The sequence below is a fragment of the Amblyomma mixtum genome, chromosome 3, assembly GCF_055824585.1.
Source record: "Amblyomma mixtum isolate Tamu chromosome 3, ASM5582458v1, whole genome shotgun sequence".
NCBI classification, from domain to species: Eukaryota; Metazoa; Arthropoda; class Arachnida; order Ixodida; family Ixodidae; genus Amblyomma; species Amblyomma mixtum.
The window spans coordinates 391759956-391787010 of NC_143014.1; the positions used below are offsets into that span (position 1 = coordinate 391759956).

General features: G+C 51.7%; 1 protein-coding gene across 1 annotated transcript; it reads right to left on the reverse strand.

The window, feature by feature from the left end:
- Window positions 1-275: 275 nt before the first annotated feature.
- Window positions 276-26850, reverse strand: LOC149357170 (uncharacterized). The gene is made up of 8 exons (XM_089576521.1): window positions 26794-26850; window positions 26231-26383; window positions 23703-23792; window positions 22255-22341; window positions 7633-7725; window positions 4866-5025; window positions 890-1027; window positions 276-340 (listed from the first exon to the last, which is right to left on the reverse strand). The coding sequence occupies exons 1-8, from the start codon at window positions 26848-26850 to the stop codon at window positions 276-278; spliced, it is 843 nt and encodes a 280-aa protein (XP_089432647.1).
- Between the last annotated feature and the right edge of the window lie 205 nt (window positions 26851-27055).

Sequence of the window (27055 nt, forward strand, 5' to 3'; positions counted from 1 at the left end):
TGCTTGTGGCGCGTATGTGTTCGATTTTTTTGTAGAAATAATTTTTATTGGTATTACCTGTACGCGTGTAACAGACTGAGCCACCAGCGTCAGCTGCCAAGTCGTGTCCAAGCTGGCCCTTGAACTCTTTGTGGCCAAAATCTTGAGATTCTCTGCAAATTACACCATTTTCCAGTGCTGTCGTTATGACCCAACAAAACGTATACGACCTCCTCTTCAAGCTGCTTCTCCTCATGGGCGACTCAGAAATTAGGAAAAGCTCCATACCTGACTTTTCAGAGACGTGCGCACTTGGCCGGACACGAAGGGTCGTCGCTCGCTCTGCTCCGCTTGCCGCACACTGCACAACAAAGTGAGCCACTGATCAAATGCATGGATGAACTCTGAACGCTGTGCCGCCAAACGCAACGCTATTATGTACACTGGTGAACACATTTGCGCAAGCGCTGCGATCCGCCAGCAGAAGCAGCAAAACCACGCGACAGCAATAAACAACCGCGCTTCTCAACTGTCATCACTGTCTACACTGGCCGCAGAACAATACTAGGCGCACGATAAGAAGTCGCGCATTCGTCTCAGAATTGTACGGGCCGTCTGCATCGGCTCGCCGTTGCTCCTCACGCCGGCGCGTTGTGCAGGAGGCCAGTACCACTATCGACGGTTTGTTAAGTTTTGAATTATGCGAACTTTAGCGGATGGTACTGCAACTGTGAGTATTGTTTTCAGTCGAAGATGGTTTGGTTTGGTTTATGGGGGTTTAACGTCCCAAAGCGACTGAGGCTATGAGAGACGCCGTAGTGAAGGGATCCGGAAATTTGGACCACCTGGGGTTCGAAAAATACAACGGTGGAATGAACGGACGGTTGGAGGCTCCGCCTCGCAGCCTCACACAGGTCTCGGACGATGCACCAGTCGCAGCACTGGCACTTGCTCTCGAACGGAGGCGCCCCGGTCAGGCACCACGTGTCGTTGATGGGCGCGCACTCAGCCTTGGAGCACGAAGAGTCCGAGCACTTGAAGAAGTCCCCTGGGCCATTAGAGCACGCTTGCCTCGTGACCGCCTTCTTCCCTCTCTCGCTATGATTCCTTTCGTTGGAGTGTCGTAAATGGGCTCGTCTTGCCTTCTAGTGCACGGTAACAGTTCATAAACAAGAGCGCGACTGCAGATCTGTATCAGCTGCTGCATCCAAGGGAGTACTTAAGTGAGCACTGTGTCGAAAGAATACTGTGTCGATCCAAGTCCCCACAGCGCATGTGCGTTCTATTTCTGCCGCAGGATGGCCTCCGACACTTCAGGTAGGCTAAAGGAAAAAACCTATTCAGGAGTAGTTTTTACCCCATTCGTACTTCATTCTTAGAATAGCGTAATTATGCGAGAAGGTGTTGTGAAACAGCCTAAAAGACAGGTTCTAACATCCCCACGCCCAGTGTACGCAAGTGGCAGTATATACGCTTCACCTTCCTGAAGCTCCACATGAGGTATGAGGATTAGTTTCGAACACCTGGGACACTTCTAAAGTGCAATGAGAAAGCACATCACATGGGTATCATTGCATTTAACCTCCACCAAACGAAGGTGGCTCAGTGGCTGTCGCGTTCGTCTGTTCTGCCGCCAAGGCGAGTGCGTAGAGGACAATGAAGTGCTGTCAGTGTATTCATGAATGCCACAAGAATGCTGGAAATAGCGCAGCAGCTTCACAATGCGCCTTGAACAGCCATTAAGAATATGCTGAGGGCTGGCATTTCCTGGAGCGCGCTCGAAAATTGGGCTTACAAAATAAACTAGAACTAACAACCAACAACTGATATAACGGCATAACAGTAGGGTGGGGGAAAATTACCAAGTACGAGTGGGTTGAGCTTGTACTAACACAAAAAAAAAGCTCAAGCATGCAACTGCCAGAACTGCACACAGAAAGCTATCGGAAAAAAAATTGATCTCATTAGGACTAATTCGTGCTTTAAGCGCAAAAATAAGGTGCGTGCACTTGAGCACCGAGACGCATGCCAATGAATGAGAATTCAAATAAATTTCATTTCCCTTTAATCAGCTTTTTATGTTGTTTATGTCATCGTTGGGTAGAAGCGGGGTGTTATGTTATAATTTGTCGGCTATGATCAGGGTGCTGTATCGCACTGGTAATGGCGAACGTTCTCATTAAGCCTCACCCAGACCGTTAACGTAAACGTTGATTTATAGTTGCCTGAGGACTGATCTCTGTAGGATACCACATTTAATATGCATGAGGTCACTCTGAAAATATCTAATTTACCCAAGAGGAGGTGACTAGATAGGTACCTCTAAATAATTTTTTATACAACCCACAAAATCCCGAGTGTTGAAGCAGAATGTCATGGCCGACGGTATCAAGGCCAGTCCCCAGCCGAAAAAAAGTCTTTTTAACCATTGTGTTTGTCTGTTAGGTAGGAGCAATTCTCGGAGATGTGGATGCGCTAAAGGCCATGGGAGAAACCATACTGTGTCGAACCTAGCCGTGAAAATCTCGCACAAAAGCACATCATGCTTTGACGACCACAGATTTCTGCTTCGTGGCAAAGAATACAAGGTACTGCAATTGGTCCGAAAATATCCGTGGCCTGCTTAAGGCCCTGTTGGTACTATGGCGGAATAGGAGGTATATTAAGCATTCGAGGGATTTCGCTAGTTTTAGCCCAGCCATTCAGAATGAGTACGAAAGCATAAGTTCGTGACAGTTCTTCATCATCATCATCTGGTTGATTACGCCCACTGCAGGACAATGGCCTCTACCCTATCTCTCCAATTAACCACGTCATGTGCCAGCTGTGGCCCCCTTATCCCTGCAGACTTCTTGATCTCTTCCGGCCACTTAACTTTCTGACGCCGCCTGCTATACTTGCCTTTTCTAGGAATCAACTCCATTACCCTTAACGGCGTTTGTTATCTCGCATTTGCATTACACATATCCTGCGCAAGCCCATTTCTTCTGCTTGATTTCGACTAGGACGTCATTAACCCGAGTTTGTTCCCTGACTCACTCTGCCCTCTTCCTGTGTCTTAACGTTACACCTACAGTTTTCGTTTTCGTAGCTCGCTGCGTTGTCCTCAATTTAATTTGAACCCCTTTCGTTAGCCTCCACGTTTTTGCCCCATATGTGAGTACCGGTAAAATACAGCTGTTATATGCTTTTCTCTTGAGGGATATTGGTAAATTGCCATTCACGGTCTGAGAGCTCCTGCCAAATGCGCTGCACCCCATTCACACTATTCCAGTTATTTATCTCGTGATACAGACTCACTAAACCCATAAGTCTGATTCTATTGTAGCCAAGCTGCTCAGGTAACAGAATGGTGTGGAGTATGCGCTTTAGCTCATTCGCATCAATGGAGGAGAAAAGGGCAGAAGGGACAAGCTCCGGCGCATCAGAAGGTTCTGCAGAGAAGCAGGGTTATGATTTGAGATCACTTATTGGTGATTCAAAAGTTCTGATTAAAGGAGTTCGCATTACCGCGCAAGTCTCGTCTGACTGTCTGAGTTCAGCCTGCCTCATGCGTCTTTCATAGCAGAGTTGAGCCTCCTAGCCTAGAGCACTGACACTTACCCCCTAAGATCAGAAGCGTGTTGACTATTTGAATCTTTCGATTGGGTCGAAACCATAACGACAAGCTGTGGTGCGGTTGCAATGATCTTCTCAAAACGTTTGACAGAACCTACTCTTCGTCATCCTCAATATCTTTCACACGCGGTCCTCCTGTCTTTCGAATAGGGGCCAATCGTTCCTGACCCACGTGATTTTCAATGATCTCGCATGCCCACATGTTTTGCCTGCCACAGCAGTCTCTTAGTTTCAGTATCTCGATTCTCATTTATTTAGATCACTTGTAACTTAGCGCACTCCGCTCAGGCAGCCACATACGTCTTTAGACCAAGAGGTAAACTTCACATGGATGGGAAGTATTTTTCCCTCCTTTCCCGGCAAACGATGGTGGGCCCCGACACTGTCCATGAGGGGCGGAGGGATCCGATCTCACCTCGCAATGGTGAGACCTGAAAGTAGCCCTGAGGAACTCAGTAATAGACTGCGCGATGCTCTAGATCTCGAGATTACTGGGGCGAGTATACAGTCCTCCATGCAGCAAACCACATCGTTGAGCTCAGCTAACTCCTTGTTTTGTAAGCAAGAGAAGCTGTCAGGTATTCTAAACACAATTTCAGTGGGACGACTTCAGTAAGGTGGGCCACAAATGCGGCTTGCGGCTTACCATTTTAAGCTGGTAAGCCAACCACCGATGCTTCAAATCCGCCACTTAATTTCCACTCTCGTTCGAGCTTTCTTTTGTATGCTGCCATTCCTGGCAAACTGAGGAGAGATGGCCCTATTATTAAGCTTGTCAACCTGTGCACTGGCATCTAGCAACTGCTGCTCAAGTGCCTGTGTGGCTGGCCGCGGACATGAGGTTCCACGGTTTTGGCTGATCTCGGTTTCGTGGCAAGGAAGAAAATGCATCACAACGGCGAGTGAAGCATTCGAGAAAATCCCAGAGACCTGTCCACTGTTTACAAGGGTATTTCGCTCACTAAAAATGTTCTCCAGCCTAAGGCTACCTAATAAATAATTTCTGTCAAGCACTAGCTGAACTGGTTCGCATGCATTTTAGCGCATGGTGGGTCTGTGGGTCAGTTGCTCCATTCATAAAATATCAGTTGGTAACAGGCACCCGTGGCAGTGGTTAACCTTGTCTATGCGACCTGTTGTAACGATGAACCAACTAGTTTTTAACTAAGCTTTTGCTAGCAGCGCCTACTCATACTATTGTATTACAGTGATGGAACGATATGAGAGTTATATTAAGCGACAACTGCTCAGGGTAAAGGTGCACTCACTCTTGAGACGGCTCTGCCTCCAGGAAGGCAAGTCGCCGCAGAATCGTGGGCTTCTCAGCCGCCTGGCTGCCCCAGGAGGACCGAAGGTGTACGCCAGGATGACCGCCACGGAAAGCGCGATGAAAGCTACGCAGCAGGCCAGGAACAGCAGCACAGAGGGCTGCGAACATTTGCCGTGTTGTGCGTCAGACAGCTTGTGGGCACTTGTGAAGGTTGCGTCACCAGAGATGCCCACTCCATCAGCAGCAGCAGCTCAACTAAGTTCACTGAAGAACAAGAGCCTGCATCACTGATTTGCAGCAGACCCTTCCTTATCATACACCGACCTCATCAATTATCAATTGATGTCATTGATAATTGATATCACGCAGAATCCACTCTGCGACCCTAAGTTGTCATCAGTTACCTGCTCACCGCAATACATGCCCTGCTCATACCATTCCCTCTGTTTCATCGCAGCTAGGATATGACGGACACGACTTTGTTCCTTAGCGCACTGAGCCCTCTACCTGTCTCTTAGAAGTTGCACTGACCATTTTCATTTCCATACACTTCAACGCTGTCCTCAATTTAATTTTAAGCCTTTTCGTTGAACTCCGCATTTCTTCCCAATAAGAGGGCGCTGGACAGACACGACTATTATATACGTTTCTCTTAACGGTACTGGCAACCTAATATCCATGATCTGAGAGTACGTACCAAATGCACTCCACCCTATTCTTATTCTCGTAGCTGTTTCCCTCTAATAGTCCCGATCTGCAATCACTACCTGCAGACTGATATGCATTATTTGGTTTAGTTCATTATTAGTGTCACCGTTATTAGAGCCACCGTTCTACTTTGAGTCCTCAATCATGAGCTGCAATTCGTCCCGTGAGTTCATTAGTAGTGCAATGTCATCCATAGCTCGCTGCGTTGTCCTTAACTTATGCTGAACCCTCTTTGTTAGCCTCCACGTTTATGCCCCATAGGTGAGTACCGGTAAGATACAGCTGTTGTATACTTTTCTCTTGAGGGATATTGGTAAACTGCGATTCATGATCTCAGAAAACCTGCCATATGCGCTCCACTCAACTCTTATTCTTCTAGATATTTCCCTCTCATGATCCGGAGAGGGAAAGTTAAGGACAACGCAGCGATCTATGGAAAGAAAAATTATAGGTGTAACGTTAAGAGATCGGAAGCAGGCGGAGTGGGTGAGAGAACAAACGCGGGTTAATGACATCCTAGTTCAAATGAAGAGGAAGAAGTGGGCTTGGGCAGGGCATGTAATGCGAAGGCAAGATAACCGCTGGTCTTTACGGGTAACTGAGTGGATACCAGAGAAGGCAAGCGTAGCAGGGGGCGGCAGAAATTTAGGTGGGCGGATTAGAATAAGAAATTTGCGAGAATACGGTGGCCCCAACTGGCGAAGGACAGGGTTAATTGGAGAGACATGGGAAAGGCCTTTGCCCTGCAGTGGGCGTAGTCAGGCTGATGATGATGATGATGATGCAATGTCATCAGGAAATCGAAGATTAATGGCTCGTTCTGCATTACTTTTTTACTCTCAGTTCTTCCCAATCCAGCCCTCTGAATACCTCTTCCCAGCAAGAGGTGAACAGCTCCGGAGGAATTGTTTTCTTGCATGACACCCTTTCTTATACGCACTTGTGGAGGACTACAGTCGCTCCGCAGTCCCTTCAGGTATTCTCAAGCATCTTGCATATGCCTATTCCATGTCATGATTAAGGAATGCCTGGATTACTGCTGACATCTATATTGAATCAAATGCGTTCCCGTAGTCTATGAAGGTTATCGATGCACATTTCTCTGTCAGCTGACTCATGGTGTGAAAATGGTGGATTGTACAGTACCGTTTCCGAAAAGCAGCCCAATCCCTTGGTCTACTGAAGATTAAGATTGCTCTTAGTTCTTTTAGCGGACACAATTTGTAAGTTTCTTGTGAGAAACCCACAGTAATGGCGTATTCCAATCGCCGATCCGGAATACGTAGTACGCTCTCTTGCTCCGCGAAGCGCGGAGCGAGCTTCAGTGGGTGATTTCGATTCGAATCTTGAGTTCTTATTGGCCGAGACGGATTTTTTTGCTCCTTCGTGGATTCAGGATTCTGCTCCGGATCGCTGATTGGAATACGCCGTAAGTTAATCGGTCTATAAGTTTTTCAGACTTTTCCATCCCTTCGCTTAAAATGTAGACATCCTTCCATGATTCCGCTAAACTTTGGGTCATGTGGGGTTGCGTATTGAGGGTGGCAAGTTTTTCTTGAGCAATATGTCTCCTCCATCCTTGAACAGACTGCAGTTACTTGATCCACTCCTGCCACTCTTCCCCCGTGCATTGCTCCAAAGGCTTTCTCTGCTTCCTTCTCCGTTATCCGTGGTCATCGCATCCCTCGCCTGACGCCCCTCTCGTAACAGCGGAGTTGTCTCACCCGCACTTAAGTGATCGAGCATAACGAACGGATGAACTCACCTTCCTAATCGGAGCTTCTAAAGGAACGGCAGGTTCTTGAGGGACGCGAGAGGAATCCGTGACCTGTCGAAATGAGCAGAAGAGCAGTGACATTTGCGTTCCGGGACCACCCATGCGGTTGGACGATGCCTCGCAACGGTAAACGATGCCATTACACTGCGGCCATTTTTCGCTATGCTTTTCTAGAATATTTGCGGCCGAGTGCTCTGCGCAGAGGGAGAAGCTGTAAACTGCTCAGAAACGTGCGCTGGGGGCATCTCCTTGTGCGCGTCCGCTGGCGTGAACCTCGTACCTTGTCTACTCTTGCCGCTGAACGCTGCGGTGGCGTGGAGAGCTGCCGCACTTCGATATCGCTGGGCTCCCGGAGGGCGACACGACTGGGCCTCTGTGGACGGGCAGAGCAAGAATAGGAATGGCGCTCACGTTTGTCACAGGCGACAGCAGCAGGCACGATGAACGAGAGGGGGCTTTTCCCGTTGGCTTGCTATGGTGTGCACTCGATACGCTTTCCGAAAAGTGAGTTTGTAAACGTTACTCAGAGTCCCACGACAGAAACGGCAGTGGTTGTCCTACTCGAGCGGAATGCCTTATTTATACGAGCGAGCTAGTGCCTGGCGCCTGGCGCACTGCAACGACACAATTTCCAGGATAAAACCTGCAGCATACTTGCCACCTGGCACCTGCGCAATATTAACGTCCCATGAAAGCACAAGTGCCGACCAATAAGCTGCTGAGCTTCGCAGTACGTCCCGTCCTGAAATATGTGTGTTACTTTTCAGTGAAAACTATAAGCCCAAACACTTATGATCAGCCGATGCACTCTCACCGCAGGCTCTATCTCCTCGCGCTACATCGCTCTCTAGAATGCTGACGTCTGCAACATTCCCCGTTGCTCAAACTCATCCAGTAGCCGCCCCGGCTTTGTTCCTTGCTCCGCGTCCAACACAACCCGTGGCTCAGAAGGGTAAACACTTTTAGGTAGTTTTGCACATTCCATACGTTGCTGCGGTTCGGCGTTAAAAGGGCCTATAAGGCGTAATATTCGTCAGGAAAGAAATATTTATACAAATGGCACAGGATTGCATTGAACAATCGCTGTCTGTTCCTTCCAAAACAATACAGACAAGCATCCATATTCTGGATTACTTCTTTCTGGGCGTCTTTCTCATCGCGGAAGTGTCCCACTGCACATTCTAGCATCTGTATAGTACAGGAGGAGGGGTTGCGCCAAGGCATTTACTTCACTCGATAACAACGCATTACGACGACGAATGGCCATGCGACAGTAAGGACTTCAAGTAAGATGATGAAGCCGATGAGCACGCGATCCGACGCTCTCCCTACGACATGCCCAAATCACGTCAAACACCCGACGAAGCCGTATTCCGACCCTAAGGGCAATCTACAACGCGACAGCTAGAACCGCTGGTGTGCAAATAGCTATCGACGATCGCGAGGCTGCTGCCTTGATGGACACGGGAGGTCATTGCCGGGTGTCATTATTGCCACCAGTGGACCTCTCGCCCCCCATCACAGCAAAATGCAGCACGTAAGTGCCCGAAAGCAGAAATATTTATTCTGTGACCTTCGTAGTGCAGAATCAATGCTGCTGAGATATGACTCGAAACCAATAACGCACTCAACGCACCAAAAGCGAGCATTGAGCATCAAGCAAGCGGAACGTGTTGCTTGATGCTAAAAGCAAGCGGAACGTGTTGTTATGGCATTCTAGTTTGACACTGGGACTGTCAGAAGTCACTAATCCAAACTGAAATGAAGAGAAAGGTCTTAACTTAACGAAGTTCAGTAAAATAGCAAAAAAAAAGGAATTGTAGAACGTATTAAGAAGAGCAAAATGAAGTTAGTGACATGGGAGAAAGTGATAGAGAAGATAAAGATTTAGTGAGATGTGGAAAATTTCCCGCATTCGTTTAGCCATCTGTTTCGCAGAAACCCGTTTCTTAATGCTAATATTTCATCGCAAAATATTTTTGTGCAACAGGAATTCACTTCCCGTGTCTTGATCAACCCGCCCCACTAGGTTTGCGCTATTTTTCACTCGAGGACAACAACAAAGACCTGACGTGACGCAGGCTGAGAACGTATTAGGGTTCGCGGCGCTCTAAGACGGCTGGAGTATACTTCATGGTCGCCTCTCGAGGCCCCAAGAGAGGGCGTGGGCACCACCATGTACCGCGCCGATCCCGCTGCCCACCGCGCAGCTCCGTCACCGTCAGTGAGAGTACCAATCGAATCAACGCTTCCTGGACGTCGACGCGACGACGTTCGCCGCTGCCTGGCCTCCGAACCGCCACCATCAAAGTGCCGCTGACGTGGCATAGAATTGCCGCCTTCACCCCCACGCACTACAAGGTGGCCGACTTGACACGACTGCAGTTCTGCCCAATGCGAACTGGCGCGATGACACGAGGACGAACACGCAGAAACAGGACTGGCGCCAATCTGCGTCTTCTCGCCAGTTCACGTTTGCGCTATTATGTCTAGTTACAACCTGTGGGGTTACTGGCACGGTTCGGACCCTGAACTCAGGGCCAACGCCACTCCGCTAGCTCGACCACACCTGTGGCCGCGAAGAACAACACCTCCGAGGAATAAGCCCGCAGGCAAGAGCTTTAATTGGGATCTCCCAATAGTTTTCCTCGGTCGCGCGCTGGCAGCCGCGGCAGGCAACAGGCACAGGACACAGGCACAGGAGACAGGCACAGAGGAGTTCAGGTCACCTGGGCCGCCGCTGGTGTCTCGTCCGCTCTCTCTCAGGGCTCGCTGTCAACTCTCCATCAGACTGTCCCGCGCGCGCGGCCCGCGCGGCCGCCGAACCCGAGAGGGCTGGGTAAGGAGGGCTGCCCACGTGACGACGCGTAGTCGCGGGCGCCTCCCCTCCGCTCCATGTCGGGGGCCGCCAGAGGAAGAGCCGTGGTAGGCCACGAGAGAGAGACGGGTGCATCCGGCGGGCGAGGGGCAACATGAATCCCCACACCCTCCCTCTCTCAATAGTGACCTCCACCCGCTGAAGTGAACTCGGCGGATCAGCAGGTCCATGCCGCCTTTCCGGAGACTGGGCCCCGGGATGGTAGCTCTGCGCCTGGGGCGCGGGCCAGACCAGGATGGCGCCCGCGAAAGCCGGCATGCTCCGCGTTCAGGCCGCCTGTCGTCAGCTCGCCCCGCGCTGCTCCGGAACCGCCGCCGATGCCCCGTGCGATGGTGTGGGGGCGAAGTTCGGCGGCTCGACCCCGGCCGCGCGCCGCTCTCCGTGCCGTCGCTGAAGCCAGGGCCGTAAATCAGGGCAGCCGGAGGGGGCTCGGCTCCTCCGAGCGGGCGTCTTGCACGGTTCCGGGCACAGGAACTACACCGGCTTGTGTATCCACACAGGCAGGGTGGGCACGAGACCTCTCGCACCAGGCTTTGCCGTGGTCGGCATGGGTCACATTCGGCGATCTCGCCCAGTTCGGATATTGTGACGTCGGGGGCAAGGATCTCCTTGCATGAGGTCCACCGTGCGCGATCTCGCGCGTCTGGCGTTCCTTCGCCGTTTGCTCGATCTCGAGCTGTTTTGGCAACCGACGCCGCCGTGTGCGTGATCTCACGCTTTCGGCATTCTCCCGTTGCCCCAGCGAGCTCGCTGGCTTCGGGTATTATAGCGATGCCTGTAGAGATCTCTCTGGGCTTCGCTCGCCTCGGCGCAATCTTGCGCGGGTGGCGTTTCTGCTTCCACAGCAACCTCCCTCTGGAAGTACTGTTTCAGCTCTCCCACGTGAATGGGTCCGCTGATTCGGCCCGATCTCGGGTCTTTCAGCCGGTAGTTGAGCCGCGAAAGCTTCTCAGCGATCAGGAAGGGTCCCACCCATTTGGGCGCTAGACTGGCCGCGAAACCTGCGGCTGCATCGCTGAGTGCGTGATTGCGCTTGAGAACGAGGTCTCCCATCTGAAAGTCCACGTCTCTGTGTGCGCGATCATAAGTGGCCTTTTCACTTGCCCTGGCCTTCGCGCGGCTGCGGTTCGCCTCCTTAATGGCATTTGCCAAACGCTCGCGCAATCGCCTTGCGTAGTCGTCAACATCTGCCGTGACTTCGCGGACACTCTCCGACCCTTCCATGAGAATTGTGTCCATAGGCGTGTTCAGCTCTCTGCCAAACATGAGAAAAGCCGGCGTGAAGCCGGTCGAGCGATTTGTGCTCGTGCGCAGAGCGAAGGAGATGGCGTCCAAGTGCTCGTCCCAATCATTGTGCGATCTCGCATATGCGCCCAGGAGCGGCTTGATATCTCGATTTCGGCGCTCGCTCACATTGGACTGGGGATGGTAGCACGTGGTTTTCTGCTGCCGGACACCCATTGCTGCACACGTATCACGGAAAACTTTCGATGTGAAATACGTGGCATTGTCAGTGATCAGCCGCTTTGGGAAGCCGTAGCGGCAAAACACTTCACACAGCTTTGCCAGGATCTCCCGGGCAGTCGCTTTTCGCAGCGGGTACAATTCAGCGATCCCACTGAAGTGACACGTGACTACCAGCACGTATTTGTACCCTCGTTTGCTGCGCGGCAGCGGCCCCATCAAATCGCACGCCAGGATCTCCCAGGGCTTGGTGCTTATGACGGGTTGGAGTAAGCCGGGTGCCTTTCCACCTCTGGGCTTTCTCTCTTGGCATACGTGGCATGTTCGTACATATCTACATACGTCAGCCTTCATTCCCGGCCAGGTAGCAAACCGACAAAGCTTCTGCCATGTCTTTGGAGCGCTCCCGTGACCGTCTGCGTCGTGATAGTGCCGCATAGCGGCGCGCCGCAGTTTGCGCGGAATAACGGCTTTGAAACTCTCATCCGAGGCCTCTTTGCCTGGCACGTATTTTAGCAAAGCTCCATCACGGTCCAGCAGGAAGTTCTCCAACTCACTCGCCGCAATACCAGCGACACTAGAGTTAGCGCCAACCACACTACCAGTGGCTTCACAGCGCAATTTGGCCTGACTCGTCGGAGTGTCTGTCTCTTCACTAAGACTATTGATCAACTCCTGACAGAATGAGTCTTCCTGCTGAGCCTTGACAAGCTCTTCTCTGCTGAACGCAACCTCGAGAGGGATCCCCGCTCCAACGAGGTGCACGTGCTCTCGGGGCTTCGAAAACGGGGCACTCCCCGCAACGAGCTCCTTCCGCAGAGGGGGAGACAGCTGCCACTCTGCCTCCTCCTCGTCCTGGCCGGCCGGTTGGGTGTCAGTGACCGGCGCCCGTGACAGCGCATCGGCGACTACATTTGCAGTGCCTTTGCGGTAATGCACTTCGAACTCGAAGCGTTGCAGTGTCAGGGCCCATCGCGCAAGCCTCCCGCTGGGCTCACGCAGGCGTTTCAGCCAGGTTAAGGCCATATGGTCGGTCTCGACCGTGAACTTTGTTCCCTCTACGTACATCTCGAACCTTCGAAGTGCGTAGATGATGGCCAGGCATTCCTTTTCTGTCGCTGAGTAATTGCGTTCTGCCGGCGTCAGGGCGCGGCTCGCAAATGCCACAGGTAGGAGTTCATGCCCCTCCATCTGAAGGAGTACTGCTCCCACCCCGATATCACAGGCATCTGTCTGAATAACAAATGGGCGGTTCAAGTCGGGCAGCTTCAAAGCCGCCGTCTCAGCGATAGCGTGCGAGAGCTGATGAAAGCTCTTTTCCTGCTCGTCTCCCCATATCCACGGAGAAGACTTTCTTAGCAATCTTGCCAAGGGCGCTTGCAGTCGCACACAGTTAGGAATGAAATGGCGATAGTATCCCACCATGCCAAGGTAACGGCGAACACCGCTCACATCTTTAGGCGCAGGAAACTCCAGGATCCCCCGAAGCTTCTCTGGATCAGGAGACACCTGTCCCCGTTTTACTCGATATCCAAGCAAGCTCACCTGAGCCTGGCAGATTTGCACCTTTGCGGGATTGAGCGTGATGCCAGCCGCCCTGAGATTTCCCAGGATATCTCTCAGGTGATCGAGGTGCTCCTCGAAAGTTTGAGAGTAGACGATCACATCGTCCAGGTATGCGAGAGCGTGATGCCATCTGGCGTCTCCGAGTACACGGTCCATCAGCCTTTGGAATGTGCTCGGAGCTCCGGACAAACCGAAAGGCATTCTCGTGAAGTGAAACAGACCTCTGTGACACGTGAAGGCCGTTTTGCACTCATCGCCCGGTCGCATTTCGACCTGCAGGTACCCCTTACTTGCGTCAAGAATCGAGAAGAACTTAGCGCCGCCGAGATTTGAGACGATCTCGTCTATTCTCGGGAAGGGGTACGCATCTTTCTTTGTGACCGCATTCAGCCGCCGATAGTCAACGCACAAGCGCCACGTGCGATCTTTCTTCGGCACAAGAACCACTGGGAACCCCCAGGGACTGGAAGAGCGGCATATGAGACCAGCATCGAGCAACTCCTGGAGCGCCTCGTCGATAGCTTGCCGTCTGGCAGCACTGACGGGCCATGGGTTACATTTCCAGGGCAGCGCGTCACTCGTATCTATGCGGTGCTGCACCAAACTAGTGCATCCCGGCTGGTCCGTGAATATCTCGTCAAAGTCATCCAACAACGACAAGAGGCGGTCACGTTCGAGCTGTGTCAGCGCACCGGCATCTGCCAGTAAGTTGTGCATTTTCTCCCCCGATCTCGGAGGAAACCTGTGCTGACATGCCGCCGCTGCCGATCTCGGCATTGGGCGGGGAAACCCGCTGTCTCTTAGCTCGCCGACATCTGTCGGTACAGCCTGCTTTCCCTTCTCCGACCTCGGAGAGGGCGCATTGAAGCGGGCCGCTGCTGCCGATCCCGGCATTTGGCGGTGCGGGCTTTGCTCGTGGGAGGTATTTCGCTCCTCCGCGGGCGTGTCGGCCGTGCGTTCTGACAACGATCTCGTTGCAGTCGGCGGGTCGACAAAGGGCCTCAGTGGGGCGCACGGGTTCTCCCGATATCCGCCACGGGCGATGTCTACAACCAGTCCAGTTTTCGCCAAGAACTCTCGGCCTAGAATAACTGGCACTGTGAGACCAGGCAGGTGAACGAAACGCATTCTGCGCACACGCTGATCCCAGCGCACTGCGAGGCGAACGTCACCACAGGACCGCACTTCTCCGCTAGCTAGCTGGAGTGGCGTCCTTCGCTGTCGCAACCGAACGGATCTCCGCCGGAGCTGGGAAACGACCTCGTCTCCTATTAGCGAGATGCTTGCCCCCGTGTCCAGCAACGCCTTAAAGGTTCTCCCCGCAACTGCGAGGGCCATGAAAGGCGCAGGCGTGTTAGTTGGTTCTCCAACTTTGAATGCGGACGTGACGGGGATGGGCTCCCGAGCGTTGGTAGCCTCCGCCGTTGCTGCTACCGGCGGCCTGCCTCGTTTCCCGATCTCGAGGGGCAGTTTCTGGCTATGTGACCACTCTGGCCACAATTAAAGCAGCGCACAGATCTCCATGCTTCTCGCTGCGACGCTCGGGGGGTCTCAGTGGCACCTCGGCCATCCAGCCGTACACGGACCTCCGTGGGTGCTTTCTGAGCAGGCGTGGGCTTTTGTGGCGGTACCCCGCAGATCTCCGGGGGTTGTGTATCAGCACTCCGCAGCCCGTACCTGTAAGGATCCAGAGCACGATCCGATATTGCGAACGGCATCCGCTCGTTCGTGAACGCACCTGCCATGGGAGTGATCTCACCCCTTAACGCTGCAACGCCGCTCCAGGCACACCTAGGCTCGAGGCACTCCTCAGCCGGCGGTGGGGGCCGGTATTTACGGGCCGCTGAAATTTGAGCCTGGACTCGGCGCGCTTCAATGGCAAGCTCGTTCAAATCGCTGCATCTGCAGCCCCTCAAGTAGAGGGAAAATGTCGGATGGCTCTGCCGGATGACACGTTCCACTCGCTCCGAACTCGGAGCTCCTGGGTCTGCATATTCATACAGCTCTTGCATCGCTCGTACGAACTCGACAAGCGATTCATCCGGGGCCTGTGTCCGCAGTTCAAGCTCTCGTCGCATACGCAGCTTGTAATCGTGTGGAAGGAACTCCTCCCTGAACAAGCGTCGAAAATCAGCCATGTTGCCTGCTGTGTGGCCAACCAACTGGTACCACCGGGCGGCTTGATCAACGAGTGCGACGGGGAGAACTCGTCTCAGAATCTCGCTCTCGCTCAGGTCACTCGCTAGCTCGTACCGGCGCAGGGCCAGCAGAAAGTCATTCGCACTTTGCTTGTCGCTGTAGCCACTGTAATTCGGTATCGGCACTCCGATCCGAGGGCCGGGCGAGCGCGCTAATTGCAACATCTGCTGCAAAGCGTTTGCGAGGACGTTTGCGATGTTCTCTCCCTCTGCCGGACACACCGCGCGCTCTTCAGCCACCTGGCTGGGCGCGCGTCCCACATTTGCGGGCGTAGTTAGAGCGGGGCCAACTGGCCAGCTTTTGTTGCCTTCGCCAACTGGCGGTGGCTTGTAGTGGTGCTCGGGACCTCCCGGACCAAGTTGCGCTGCGTCACCCTCTGCCATCTGGCGGGGAGCGCGGCCCGCATCTGCGGGCGTTGACGCAGTTAGACCACCTGGTCTGAATGCGTGCGCAGGAGTTGAAATGAGCGAGTAGCCGACGCCAACTGGCAATGGCTCAACGAGCAGTCCAGGATCTCCTGGGTGGAAACTCGGTTTGCGAACCGCATCTGCGGACGCGCCTGAGACGTAGCGGAGCGTTTGGAAGCCACTGACACCTGACTTTGGCTTTCCTTGCTGGCCGGGATCTCCCGGCGCGTAACCAGTTGCGCGACCCACATCTGCGGGAGCGCCTGGGGACACGTTCAGCAGAACGGAACTCCTGTAGCCACAGCCATCTGGCTGCTCCAGCTCGGAGTATTCACCAAGAACTCCTGGCGCAATATTTCGGACGCCAGCCGCGCCTGCGGCTTCATGCATAGCGCCCGACGGACCTTGCGCTACCGCATCCGCGGTCGTTTTAGATGTGGCCACGGAAACGATGCTCGAGATCTCCCGTGCTTCGCCGCATACATCAGCCAACATCATTAGGTCCGGCAGCCCGTAGCGCGGGCTGGTCATGCTGTTCTTCGTGAGCTAGCACCCCACCTGGAACTCCAGAGGGGCCCCACGTTGGGCGCCAAAATGTGGGGTTACTGGCACGGTTCGGACCCTGAACTCAGGGCCAACGCCACTCCGCTAGCTCGACCACACCTGTGGCCGCGAAGAACAACACCTCCGAGGAATAAGCCCGCAGGCAAGAGCTTTAATTGGGATCTCCCAATAGTTTTCCTCGGTCGCGCGCTGGCAGCCGCGGCAGGCAACAGGCACAGGACACAGGCACAGGAGACAGGCACAGAGGAGTTCAGGTCACCTGGGCCGCCGCTGGTGTCTCGTCCGCTCTCTCTCAGGGCTCGCTGTCAACTCTCCATCAGACTGTCCCGCGCGCGCGGCCCGCGCGGCCGCCGAACCCGAGAGGGCTGGGTAAGGAGGGCTGCCCACGTGACGACGCGTAGTCGCGGGCGCCTCCCCTCCGCTCCATGTCGGGGGCCGCCAGAGGAAGAGCCGTGGTAGGCCACGAGAGAGAGAAGGGTGCATCCGGCGGGCGAGGGGCAACATGAATCCCCACAAACCATATAGCTCAAACTAGTATTGCACTTGTGCCTCACGGCTACTCGTTAGCAACAGTTTTTTTTTTACTTTTTTATGGGCATTAGGACTGACCGACTTACCCTAGTGATAAAACATTTTCTTGTTTGGTGCTATTGCTGTTTGTGCTCCGTGAATTCTACGCTGCAAGAAATGTTTATCAATCGTGTGCAATCTCCTTCGTCCTTTTACCTTACACGCAGAGCCTCACCGACACCATGCCAGGGTGTTCGTGACGAGCATCTGCCCGCGCAGCATATCCATTGACAAAGGCACGTCAGTCACCTTCGCTGATAAAACCGGTGGTGCCAGCAGCGCATCCGTCTTCTCAGAAACAGACATGGGCACCTTCACGGGGGAGAGTCCTCATGAGGGCGTCCTCCCCCTCTTCTCATGAGAGCTTCGCCCGGTGAGGTGAGGGCGAGAGAGGACTGGCGCCGAAAAAGCATGTGAGGACGAGGGTGAGTGAGGGCAAAGGAGATGAAGAGAGAGTGAGGGAAGAAAAGATGCATTCGTTGAGGGCGAAGGTGTGCCTCAAAGTTCGTGCCTGCCCCGGCCTTTAAGGTTCCCGTTCGGGGCGCAGCCTATTCCAGAACACACAAGATGATGACTAAAAGAAAACAACTAAAGAACATTTGCATTTCAAAGGCGAGCTGCCGCGCAGTCCATTCGCCTCGAGCTGCGTGCTAAGCACGAAACGGGAGATGGCCAGCGAAAGCACAAAGGAACTATGAAAATCAAGCAGGCGACTTTGCGTTTCTCGACAGCAAGCCAGCTGCAACTGAGGAGCCATGAAAATTGCACCGAATGTACTGACGCCCATATATACAGGCCGTTTGACCTAAGACTGCACACGATTTAAAAAAAAAAACAGGAGTTTTGAGTTAGAAGAGCGCTTTTTTCAGCATAGCATTGTCAGCGCACGTGCTAACCAGAAGGCTGGTTAACTAATATCGAACAGTTAACTTTTTAACTATTACTGCTAGGCTATTTATATTTAAGAGGCGTGTAGCCCATCGTAAGTAACATAACTGTCAGTTTTTAGAATTTCGAAATTGGGATTACCCTAGGCGCTGTGGCTCAACAAATTTTGGCTACATCGTGCCGAAATGCGTGCGCTTTCGAGAAGCTTGCAGGCAAAGCAACCCTTCCAGTGCACGTAACTCGTCGAAATAGCCCAAATTTGTTGGGCCACAGCGCCGAGGGCAACCATGGTTTCGAAATTCTAAAAACTGATATCGGTATCACTTACGGTGGGCTGCGCGCCACTTTTTTTTTCATTTTCATTCACTTCATTCATTCTTTTTTATTTACACCAAAAAGATGTGGGTAGTCACCGGCAAAAAGCAAAAAAAAATTCGCTTCAACTTAAAAATAAGGAGCCTAGCCGTAATTGTTAAAAAGTTAACTATTCAATATTGCTTAATCAGCCTTCTGGTTAGCACGTCTTAGCTGTAATCTGATGTATTACACACCTGAAAAGGCTATGCCTAAAAAAGCGCTAGTCTAACTCAAAAAGCCTACTTTTAAAAATTGTGTAAAGTATTGGGTAAAACACCCTCTATATGTTCATCTTCCTCAACCTGCACAAGGGCTTTGAGGGACGCTGCAGTAGAGGACTCCGGATTAGTTTCGGCCACAGGGAACACTCTTGGGTGCAATGACAAGGCGCAGCACATGGGCATCATATCATATAACCTCCATCAAACGAAATCCGGCCAACACGCTCTCCGCGGTGAGTCAGTAGCTGTTGCGTTCGGCTGTTCTGACCCCAAGGCGCGTGCCTATAGGACAGTGAAGTGCTGTCGGCGTATTCATCAGTGACACAGGATTGCTGGCAATAGCGCAGTGGTTTCACAATGCGATCGAAACAGCCGTTGAGAATATGCTGAGGGCTGGCATTTCCTGGAGCGCGCTCGATTGTTCTACAAAGATCAGTCCCGAGACAGCTATCGTTCAAAATTTACGTTAACAATCAGGGCAATCAAGACGGTACGCCTCTACCAGTACGCAGGCGCAACAGCGCGCTGATTATACCCCAAGAGTTACAACATATGACCCCGGTTCAACCCCACGATGACAACGGCAACGTAAAAAGCTTATTCACGGGGAATAAAATTTATTTCAATTCTCTTTTGTTTCCATGCATCTCTGTGCTCAAATGCACTCACCTTATCTTTCCGCATAGTGCATGCATTTGTCTTAACGAGGTGAACTTTTTCTCCGATAGCTTTCTGTGCGCAGCTCTGGAAGTTGAATGCTTGAGCTTTTTCCCTGTGTTAGTACAAGCTCAATTCATTAGTACTTTATCCTTTTCCCGCAGCCTATTCTATTTTGCAGTTGCATCAGTTGTTGGTTGTTAGGTCTAGTTTATTTTATATGTCCAATTTTCGAGCGCATTCCAGGAAATGCCAGCCCTCAGCATATTATCAACGGCTGTTCCAGGCGCATTGTGCAGCCGCTGCGTTATTTCCAGCATTCTTGTGACATTCATTAATACGCCGACAGCACTTCATTGTCCTCTAGGCACGCGCCTTGGCAGCAGAAAAGCCGAACGCAACAGCTACTGGGTAACCTCGTAGGGTGTGTTGGCCGTATTTCGTTTGATGGAGGTTAAATGCAATGATGTCCATATGCTGTGCCTTGTCGTTGTACTTTAGAAGTGTCCCAGGTGTTCGAAACTAATTCGGAGCCCTCTACTGCAGCGTACCTCACAGCCCAGAGAAAGAGAGAGAGAACTGTTCAATGCATAAAATGGTTGGGTGGGCCCTCATTTCAGCAGACCATTGGTTTTTGCCGCGCTCAATTGCCCAGTTCGCCAGCGAAAGCTCGTCTTCCGAATGTGAGCTGGACAGCGCCGCCTCCCAGTCCTCTTGGGTTCTTGATTCTTTTTTATAGGTGGATTTTTCTGGCATGCCAATACAACATGGTATAAACCAGCCATTTCACCCATGCGCAGCTTCAAGAAGGTGAAGCATATACAGTGTGTTTCACTTAAGACTTTACACTATTTCTAAAAATAGGCTTCTTTAGTTAGAGTAGCACTCTTTAGCTAGTTAGCTAGGCTCCTTAATTATTAAGAGGCGTGTAGCCCACCGTAAGTAATATACGCATCAGTTTTTAGAATTTCCGGAATGCGGTTACCCTCAGCGCTGTGACCAAACAAATTTTGGCTATCACGTCGAGTCACATTCACTGGACAGGTTGCTTTGCGTAAGCTTCTCCAAAGCGCAATGTTTTGGATCAATGTAGACAAAATTTGTTGAGCCACAGCACCGAGGGTAACCGCGTTTTCGGAATTCTAAAAGCTGATATGAACATTACTTACGGTGAGATACACTCCTCTGAATAATTAAGGAGCCTAACAGTAATAGTTAAAAAGTTCAATATTCAGTATTAGTTAATGATCCTGCTAGTTAGCACCTCTTAGATGTATCCTGATGTACTACACCGCTTACAATGATATGCCGAAAAAAAGAGCTCTTCGAACTCAAAAAGCCTATTTTTGAAATTGCGCAGTCTTTGCTGACGCACCCTGTATACATCACTGGGGGAAAACCCCGAACCAAAGACAGCACTTTTACAAAGGAGTTTCGATTGTGGACGAAGTTAAATGTTTTACGACACAAACCATGGTCAGCGTGAGTCCGTTGTCGGAGACGAAAAGCGACTAGGACGAAGTGCGAGAAAAAACAGACAAAGAGACGACGCATTCTTACCGAAGGCGGCTGGAAAAAAGTTAGGAGCGATTAATTAGATTGGTGCGGAAGAAATTCGATAACATTCTTCTTAAAGCGCCAATCTATTCCAATTACAAATACAAATACAAATGCAGTTTATTTCATGTTTTTTCTTTTACAAAACATGGGGAGGTGAGAGAAAAAAGCTGCTGAACAGCAGCTTGACAAGCTCCCACCCCCCGTGTTTGCAATGGGAACAGCAGAGCGCACAGAATGCATATGTATACAATTCATTATGTACCACAACTTTAATGAAACGTTGTTACATTATTGTTGTATTCCAGTTCTGATTCGGTTCCGACTCTGAGTCTATTGTCTTTTAGTGATCAATTCATTCTGATTTTGATTATATTTCAATTCCGATTATTCTCATCTTATTCTATTGCTATTCGTAATCGCTCCTCGCAATGCGGAGAACCAATTGCGGACAAAGAATAGCTCCCGCAAGGCTCAATTTTGCACATATACTTCTTCGGTAGGTTGTCTGACACGCAGACCCGCTGTCTCAAAAATCTGCCTTTTCTTCGAGAGGATCCTTTGTAACGCGAGAGCGTTAGGGCTCCCGTTCCGCAGAAAATGCGGCGTCGTCGTCGGTGTCGGCGTAGTGAGAAAATAAATTATTATATCTAAGCTTACCGACTTAGTGCATTAATCAGCGAAAGCTGATTGTCATTAGCGGCCGAGAGGCAGGCCCACATTGACGTTTCGGGTCTAATTTGGCGTCCATATGCTCGCGTGCATACTGAGCCTTCTTCCGCTTGCAGTCTTCCGCTTGCGCTTGCGAATCAAATAGTTTTGTTCCCAGTCTTATTCGGAGTTTAAATCCCCTGCTAGTTTTGAGTAAATGAAAGGCACGTATCTGTGCCTGTCTGGGTCAAGGGACACGTACCTCAGTTGCGCTGTGAGGTACGTGGCGGTGGTGTCCATCTAACGCGCTACGCGCAACGCGTTACACGGCGGCCGTTGTACCCCCTAAACTGTTTCTACTAAATGGCTTGTACAAAGCTATCATAGCCTTCGCTGTAAAAACAGGTGGCCCACTTGCCACCTATAGTCCCTTAGCCTTGTGATGTCATCCCAACTTGCCCACCGTGGCAGGTGGAAACCTGCCTGCCAAATTGTGAGCAAACTGCCCACCGTGGCAGGTGGTAGTTAATGACTGGTCGTGAGAGGTTCCTCCGGAAGAGGATCTGAAGTGTTGCAAGGCAGGTGGGCGATCCATTCGGCGATTCACAGCTTGGCGCAGAAAGCGCGACGCCTACCGAGACGCGGCTCTAATCGCGAGACGAAAGGCGGCGTCGAAGCGCGTCACTCCTGCGAGACAGGTGCAGAGACCAAAATGGGCATTTTTGGCCACCAGGCCACACCCGTTGATGTCCCGTTGTGTGCAAGCAAGGATAGGTCTTTAAGAGAACTAAATCTCGTCATGATGGTTCGCCGTACATAGTCTGCAGTCAAGCTCTGGGGAGCCGCTTATAATCACGCGTAATAGTACAAAACTGCTCCCGTACACATTGGGTTTAAAATTGGGCCATAAGGTGCGCGCTTACCGGCCTCTCTGGCGGTGCCATGGAGTGCTCCATGAAGCGGTAGGCTGGCCCCATGTCCGCATGCCTCGGCGGCGTGCCCAGAGGATGCTGCAGCCCGAACGAAAACTGGGCGTTAAAAATTCATGCCTCATAGGAACCAGAGTACACAGCGAGACGAGGCACAAGAGCAAGAAGGACGACAGAACGGAGCGCTGAACTATAAGCTTTTATTCGGAACGGAAGAACACCCATATTTATGAGGTACATTTATCATTTATGAAGAGCGCATGACCAAGACAAGCAGAAAAACTAAACAAAAAAAACGCTGCAGCAAGGCGATCAGGACAGAAAGGTTCTTGGCAAATGCGGAAGCCACGAGGAGATTTTCAAAGTTAAAGGACACAAGTCAGCGCATTTTTTTTTTTCACCATATCGAGACGTACTACTATTACAAAACATGCTACAGTGAAACTGCAGAACCGCAAATTTATTGGCAAATTTATTGCATCAGGGTCAACGGGAACAGAGGGCCACAAGCGCGACACACGTGCTAAAGACCGCAAGGTAAAGGATTGTGGCGTAACATTTGGAGACTTAAAACGTGACTAACAAATATGATGAACGAAACCTTTCTTAAGGCGATGCCTCAGGTGCCTTCTTGCACGTCACAGACATCGATCGGTTGATTAAACCGAAACAGCATGAGAGAAGAATTCAGTTATGAATTATATAGCGGTCGGGCTGGAAAGCCAGGGGATGAACAATGTCTACCAGTGTTTAACGCACCGTCTAAAAAAAGAAAACACGCAAGCTAAACATCTACGTCCATAGTCCTTACGCGTGTAAGGACAATGGACAAAGACTACTCGAACAGTGACGCGTCAGTGACAACATGTGCCACAGGACTTAACGATGAGGCTGCTTCCTCCGACGATTAAGGCCGATTCACACGACGGTCCGTTCACCCGCGGCCAGCGCATCACATGTTCATGCGTCACCACACCGAGAGGCGCACTGTCGGCCCGCGGACTGGACAAGCAAGGAAGCTCAGGCGCCTCTCCCCTCGCGGGAATTAGCGGCGGCCCCCGAATAGCTCTGGAAACCACCATACCACCAATATACACCAATATACAAACCACCAATATACCAATTCGCTGTGTGCCCCATCGCCGGGCGTGGTCGATTGGCAGCGCGAAGTGTAAAAAGACAACCCAGTGAGAAATTTAGCAGCGAACAGGATGGAAAGGTGCGAAATTACCTTGAAAGCAACAGTGGCATCACAGTCCATTTTACACTATTTGCCGCTTCTGTTTTCGCATTTTAAAACGGTTATATGTAAATTACCTGTACGTCGAACATGGCAAATGACTGCATTGGAAATTGCGTGACAAACGACAAGAACTGCACTTTTGCTGTCTAGTTGCATAGCCACGCAAATGTGCATTCACATTACAGCTTGCAGAGTGCACCGACGCATCAGAGGATGACATCTTGGACGAGAGAGTCCTGGTGCTGAAGCTGAAACTTCCGGCAATCCGCACTCGGTTCGGCCCGGCGAACTGCAACAACCCTTGGCCAAAAGGCCGAAACAACGAAAAGCTGCCGAGGTGTGGGAGGCGCGACAGAACATGCTCGTAACCGTTGCGCGCGCAATGTGGTCACCACAGGACAACGATGACGCTGCACACTTTGGAAAAACTGTCGCAGCGATGCTGGGAATTTAAGTGGTTTGGTTTAGTTTATGGGGTTTAACGTCCCAAAGCAACTAAGGCTGTGAGAGACGCCGTAGTGGAGGGCTCCGGAAATTTCGACCACCTGGGGTTCTTTAACGTGCACTGACATCGCACAGTACGCGGGCCTCTAGAATTTCTCCTCCAGAGAAATTCAGCCGCTGCGGCCGGGATCGAACCCGTGTCTTTCGGGTCAGCAGCCGAGAACCATAACCACAGAGCCACCGCGGCGGCCGGTATTTAAGTGGTGTTAAGCTTATTCGCTTCCATGAAGAGCTACTGGACGTGCTAGAGAGGCATTCTGCCAAGCAATAAACCACACTTCGACCTATTATGTTCTTTTATTTGGTCTGCGTGGGCAACGCGAATGATGCGGGCACGTAGTGCATGTTGTCTACGCACTGCTGTACAGCAGAGTCCTATATTTCAGTTCTTATTGCGTAGCTCTGGGCGTATATACTGTGCCAAGATGTGCAGACGCTCGCTGTCATGGCACAGCACCTTTGCCTCTGAAGTACGCGCACATTTTGTCACGAACAGCAGTGCGCTATCACGTCCACGCGACGGCGGGAACCCGAAAAAAATGGGCCCTCCAGGCCCTTCGCAGCCTCCCACGACAGTACTTTGTCCATCTTTGCACAGAAAAGTGTGCATCACACACGTCGCATTAACCGTGACAGCGACACTGTCCGGCTTCGCGTAGACGACGTTTTGCAGACAACGTTTTGCAGGCGCAGCAACCGCCTGAATTCCGCCTCGTCCAACCGAAGAAGTTCGTTGTAAAGTTGGTTTTGTATCCCGCGATCTTTGTGGAGCATCCGGTCCCTCATCCAGCACGACCTTTTTGGGGTCATGCTGTAGGTTACGAGCTTGTCGTCGTCTTCATCTATGGGAAGAGCGAGTGCCATCGCAGCCAAACACCCCTTCATGGCCGCGCCCATTCTGAGCAGCGCAGCACGACACAGTTTGCTACTCAGCTCAAAGTAATCGACTGGGCTAGCAAGACGGCCCAGGCCATTGAGGAATCGGACAAAGGGCCGCACCCGCTCCGCAGGACTTCCTGTGCAAATCATTAAAGTTCTTCTTTCATTCAATCGCACAGTCATGGGTGAGAAGGAAAAACCAGTTCGATCAGCCTTCCCAAACACTTTAAAATAATCTGGCAACTGTGGTGCACCCAGCGCGTCGTCTGCTCTTTTGGTCCGTCGCGTCCGCAAGACGTCATCGAATCGCAGGCCAGTTTTTAGTGGCGTATGAACGCGTGATGCGCGGACTGCGGGCGGACGGACCGTCGTGTGAATCGACGAAGTAAAAAAAGCAATAAAGCACAACACACCGACGTCCAAAGCACACGAAAATAACCGCCATTAAGTTATTTCCAGTTGATAGGCCTTTAAACGGATGAGTAGCAGCTCACAGGCTGTGGAAAATCATATGTTCACAGGGCTTGACAGGGTTCTGAAGGACCCAGCGCACAAAACACAACGGACAAGAAAAAGGTGGTACACGACGGACAGCGCTCCTGTCCGTCGTGTACCACCTTTTTCTTGTCCGTTGTGTTTTGTGCGCTGGGTCCTTCAGAAGTATGTATTACCAACTAGCCCAACAACAAGTGTTGCTTGACAGGGGCCCTATGAGTGGTTTTCAGCGGTGAGAAACTGTACCTCCGAGAAAATTATCATCATCATACATCGGCCGATTTATGAGCCAAATTCCATCATTGTAATCACTGCTGGGAACTGAAATAAATGCATTGAGAAGTCAATCAGGTGCTCCGCTACTCTACTTGTATGGCCTTCCTTCCTTTTAGACTGTCATCATTGTGTGGAGCACCTCTTTTTTTCCCTTTTCACTACTGCCCTTCACACTGGACCCCGCCGCGGTGGCTCAGTGGTTACGGCGCTCGGCTGCTGGCCCGAAAGACGCGGGTTCGATCCTGGCCGCAGCGGCCGAATTTCGACGGAGGCGAAATTCCAGAGGCCCGTGTGCTATGCGATGTCAGTGCACGTTAAAGAACCCCAGGTGGTCGAAATTTCCGGAGCCCTTCACTACGGCGTCCCTCATAGCCTGAGTCGCTTTGGGACGTTAAACCCTAATAAACCAAACCTTCACATTGGTTTCACCTCTTTCTGCGCTGTCATTTGTATCTGAGGGAAAGGAAGTGTCAGCTTTCTCTAGGGTTACTAATATCATGCGCTAAATAACCTGGGGTTGACTTCTCACCAGTTTCCCCCATTGCTCGAAACGAGTAGCCCCATTTTGCTTACGTGTGAGGACGACGTTGCGGAGGAAGGGAGGGTGCTTGCGGGGTCCCTCGCAGCGCTGCGTGGTAGAGAGGGCTGCCAGTAGATCTGCCCGTCCGTCCCCATGAAGCACTGGCCCCGGGGCGAGTGGTCATCGCCACTCACGGCGCTCGCTCTCTGCGCCAAGACGATCCCCGTGAGACTCGGAGAGGTAAAATGTGCCGCCTTTGTGAAAAAATATCCGCGCGCAGAGAAGCCACGACGCGACTGCGCCGCCCTCTTAATCCGAGCGTGCCCGCTTCGAGGGGACAGTCTCCTCAGTGGGCGGGAGGAAAACTGAGTCTCGCTGCCCGCGTAACAAACAAATGCGCGTGGCCAGCCGCGGTAGGTCGGCGTGCGCTATGCAAACTACTAAGTTGTTTCAGCACACCTTGCGGAATCATCCATACCCTCCTTGACTACAGCGCAACGAACGGGACAAGAAGAAGGACACAGGCTGAGTTGTGTCTCTGCCTGTGTCCTTCTTCTTGTCCCGTTCGTTGCGCTGTAGTCAAGGAATGTCGGAACCAACTCGCCCAGCAACCTACCTTGTCGTCGAAGCTCGAGAACAGGGGCAAATCAGGGATGAAAACACCAGCTCTCATCTTTGCTCTCAAGCGCGAGGGTGGGCGAGCGGCGTCCGATGGTTCAGCGCGTTTATATTTTCGCACTAGAATATTGAAAATGTGATACTAGTGAGAACGCTTCCTTTTTTTTTTTTCAAAAGAAGAGAAGGCATCATTGGGCGATCATTCGGCCCTAACAGTCCAATGGTGCCGTTCGATCATTTCGCATTTGTCGTAAAAAAAA

Excerpts from the sequence above, each read along its gene's own strand:
- LOC149357170 (XM_089576521.1), bottom strand. The coding sequence starts at position 26,850 with ATGAGAGCTGGTGTTTTCATCCCTGATTTGCCCCTGTTCTCGAGCTTC. Across the intron at positions 23,793-26,230 it reads CCGCAACGTCGTCCTCACAC|TTCGCCGGGCCGAACCGAGT; the intron begins GTAAGCAAAATG and ends GGGTTGTTGCAG. Across the intron at positions 22,342-23,702 it reads TGTCATCCTCTGATGCGTCG|CATCCTCTGGGCACGCCGCC; the intron begins GTGCACTCTGCA and ends TTCGGGCTGCAG.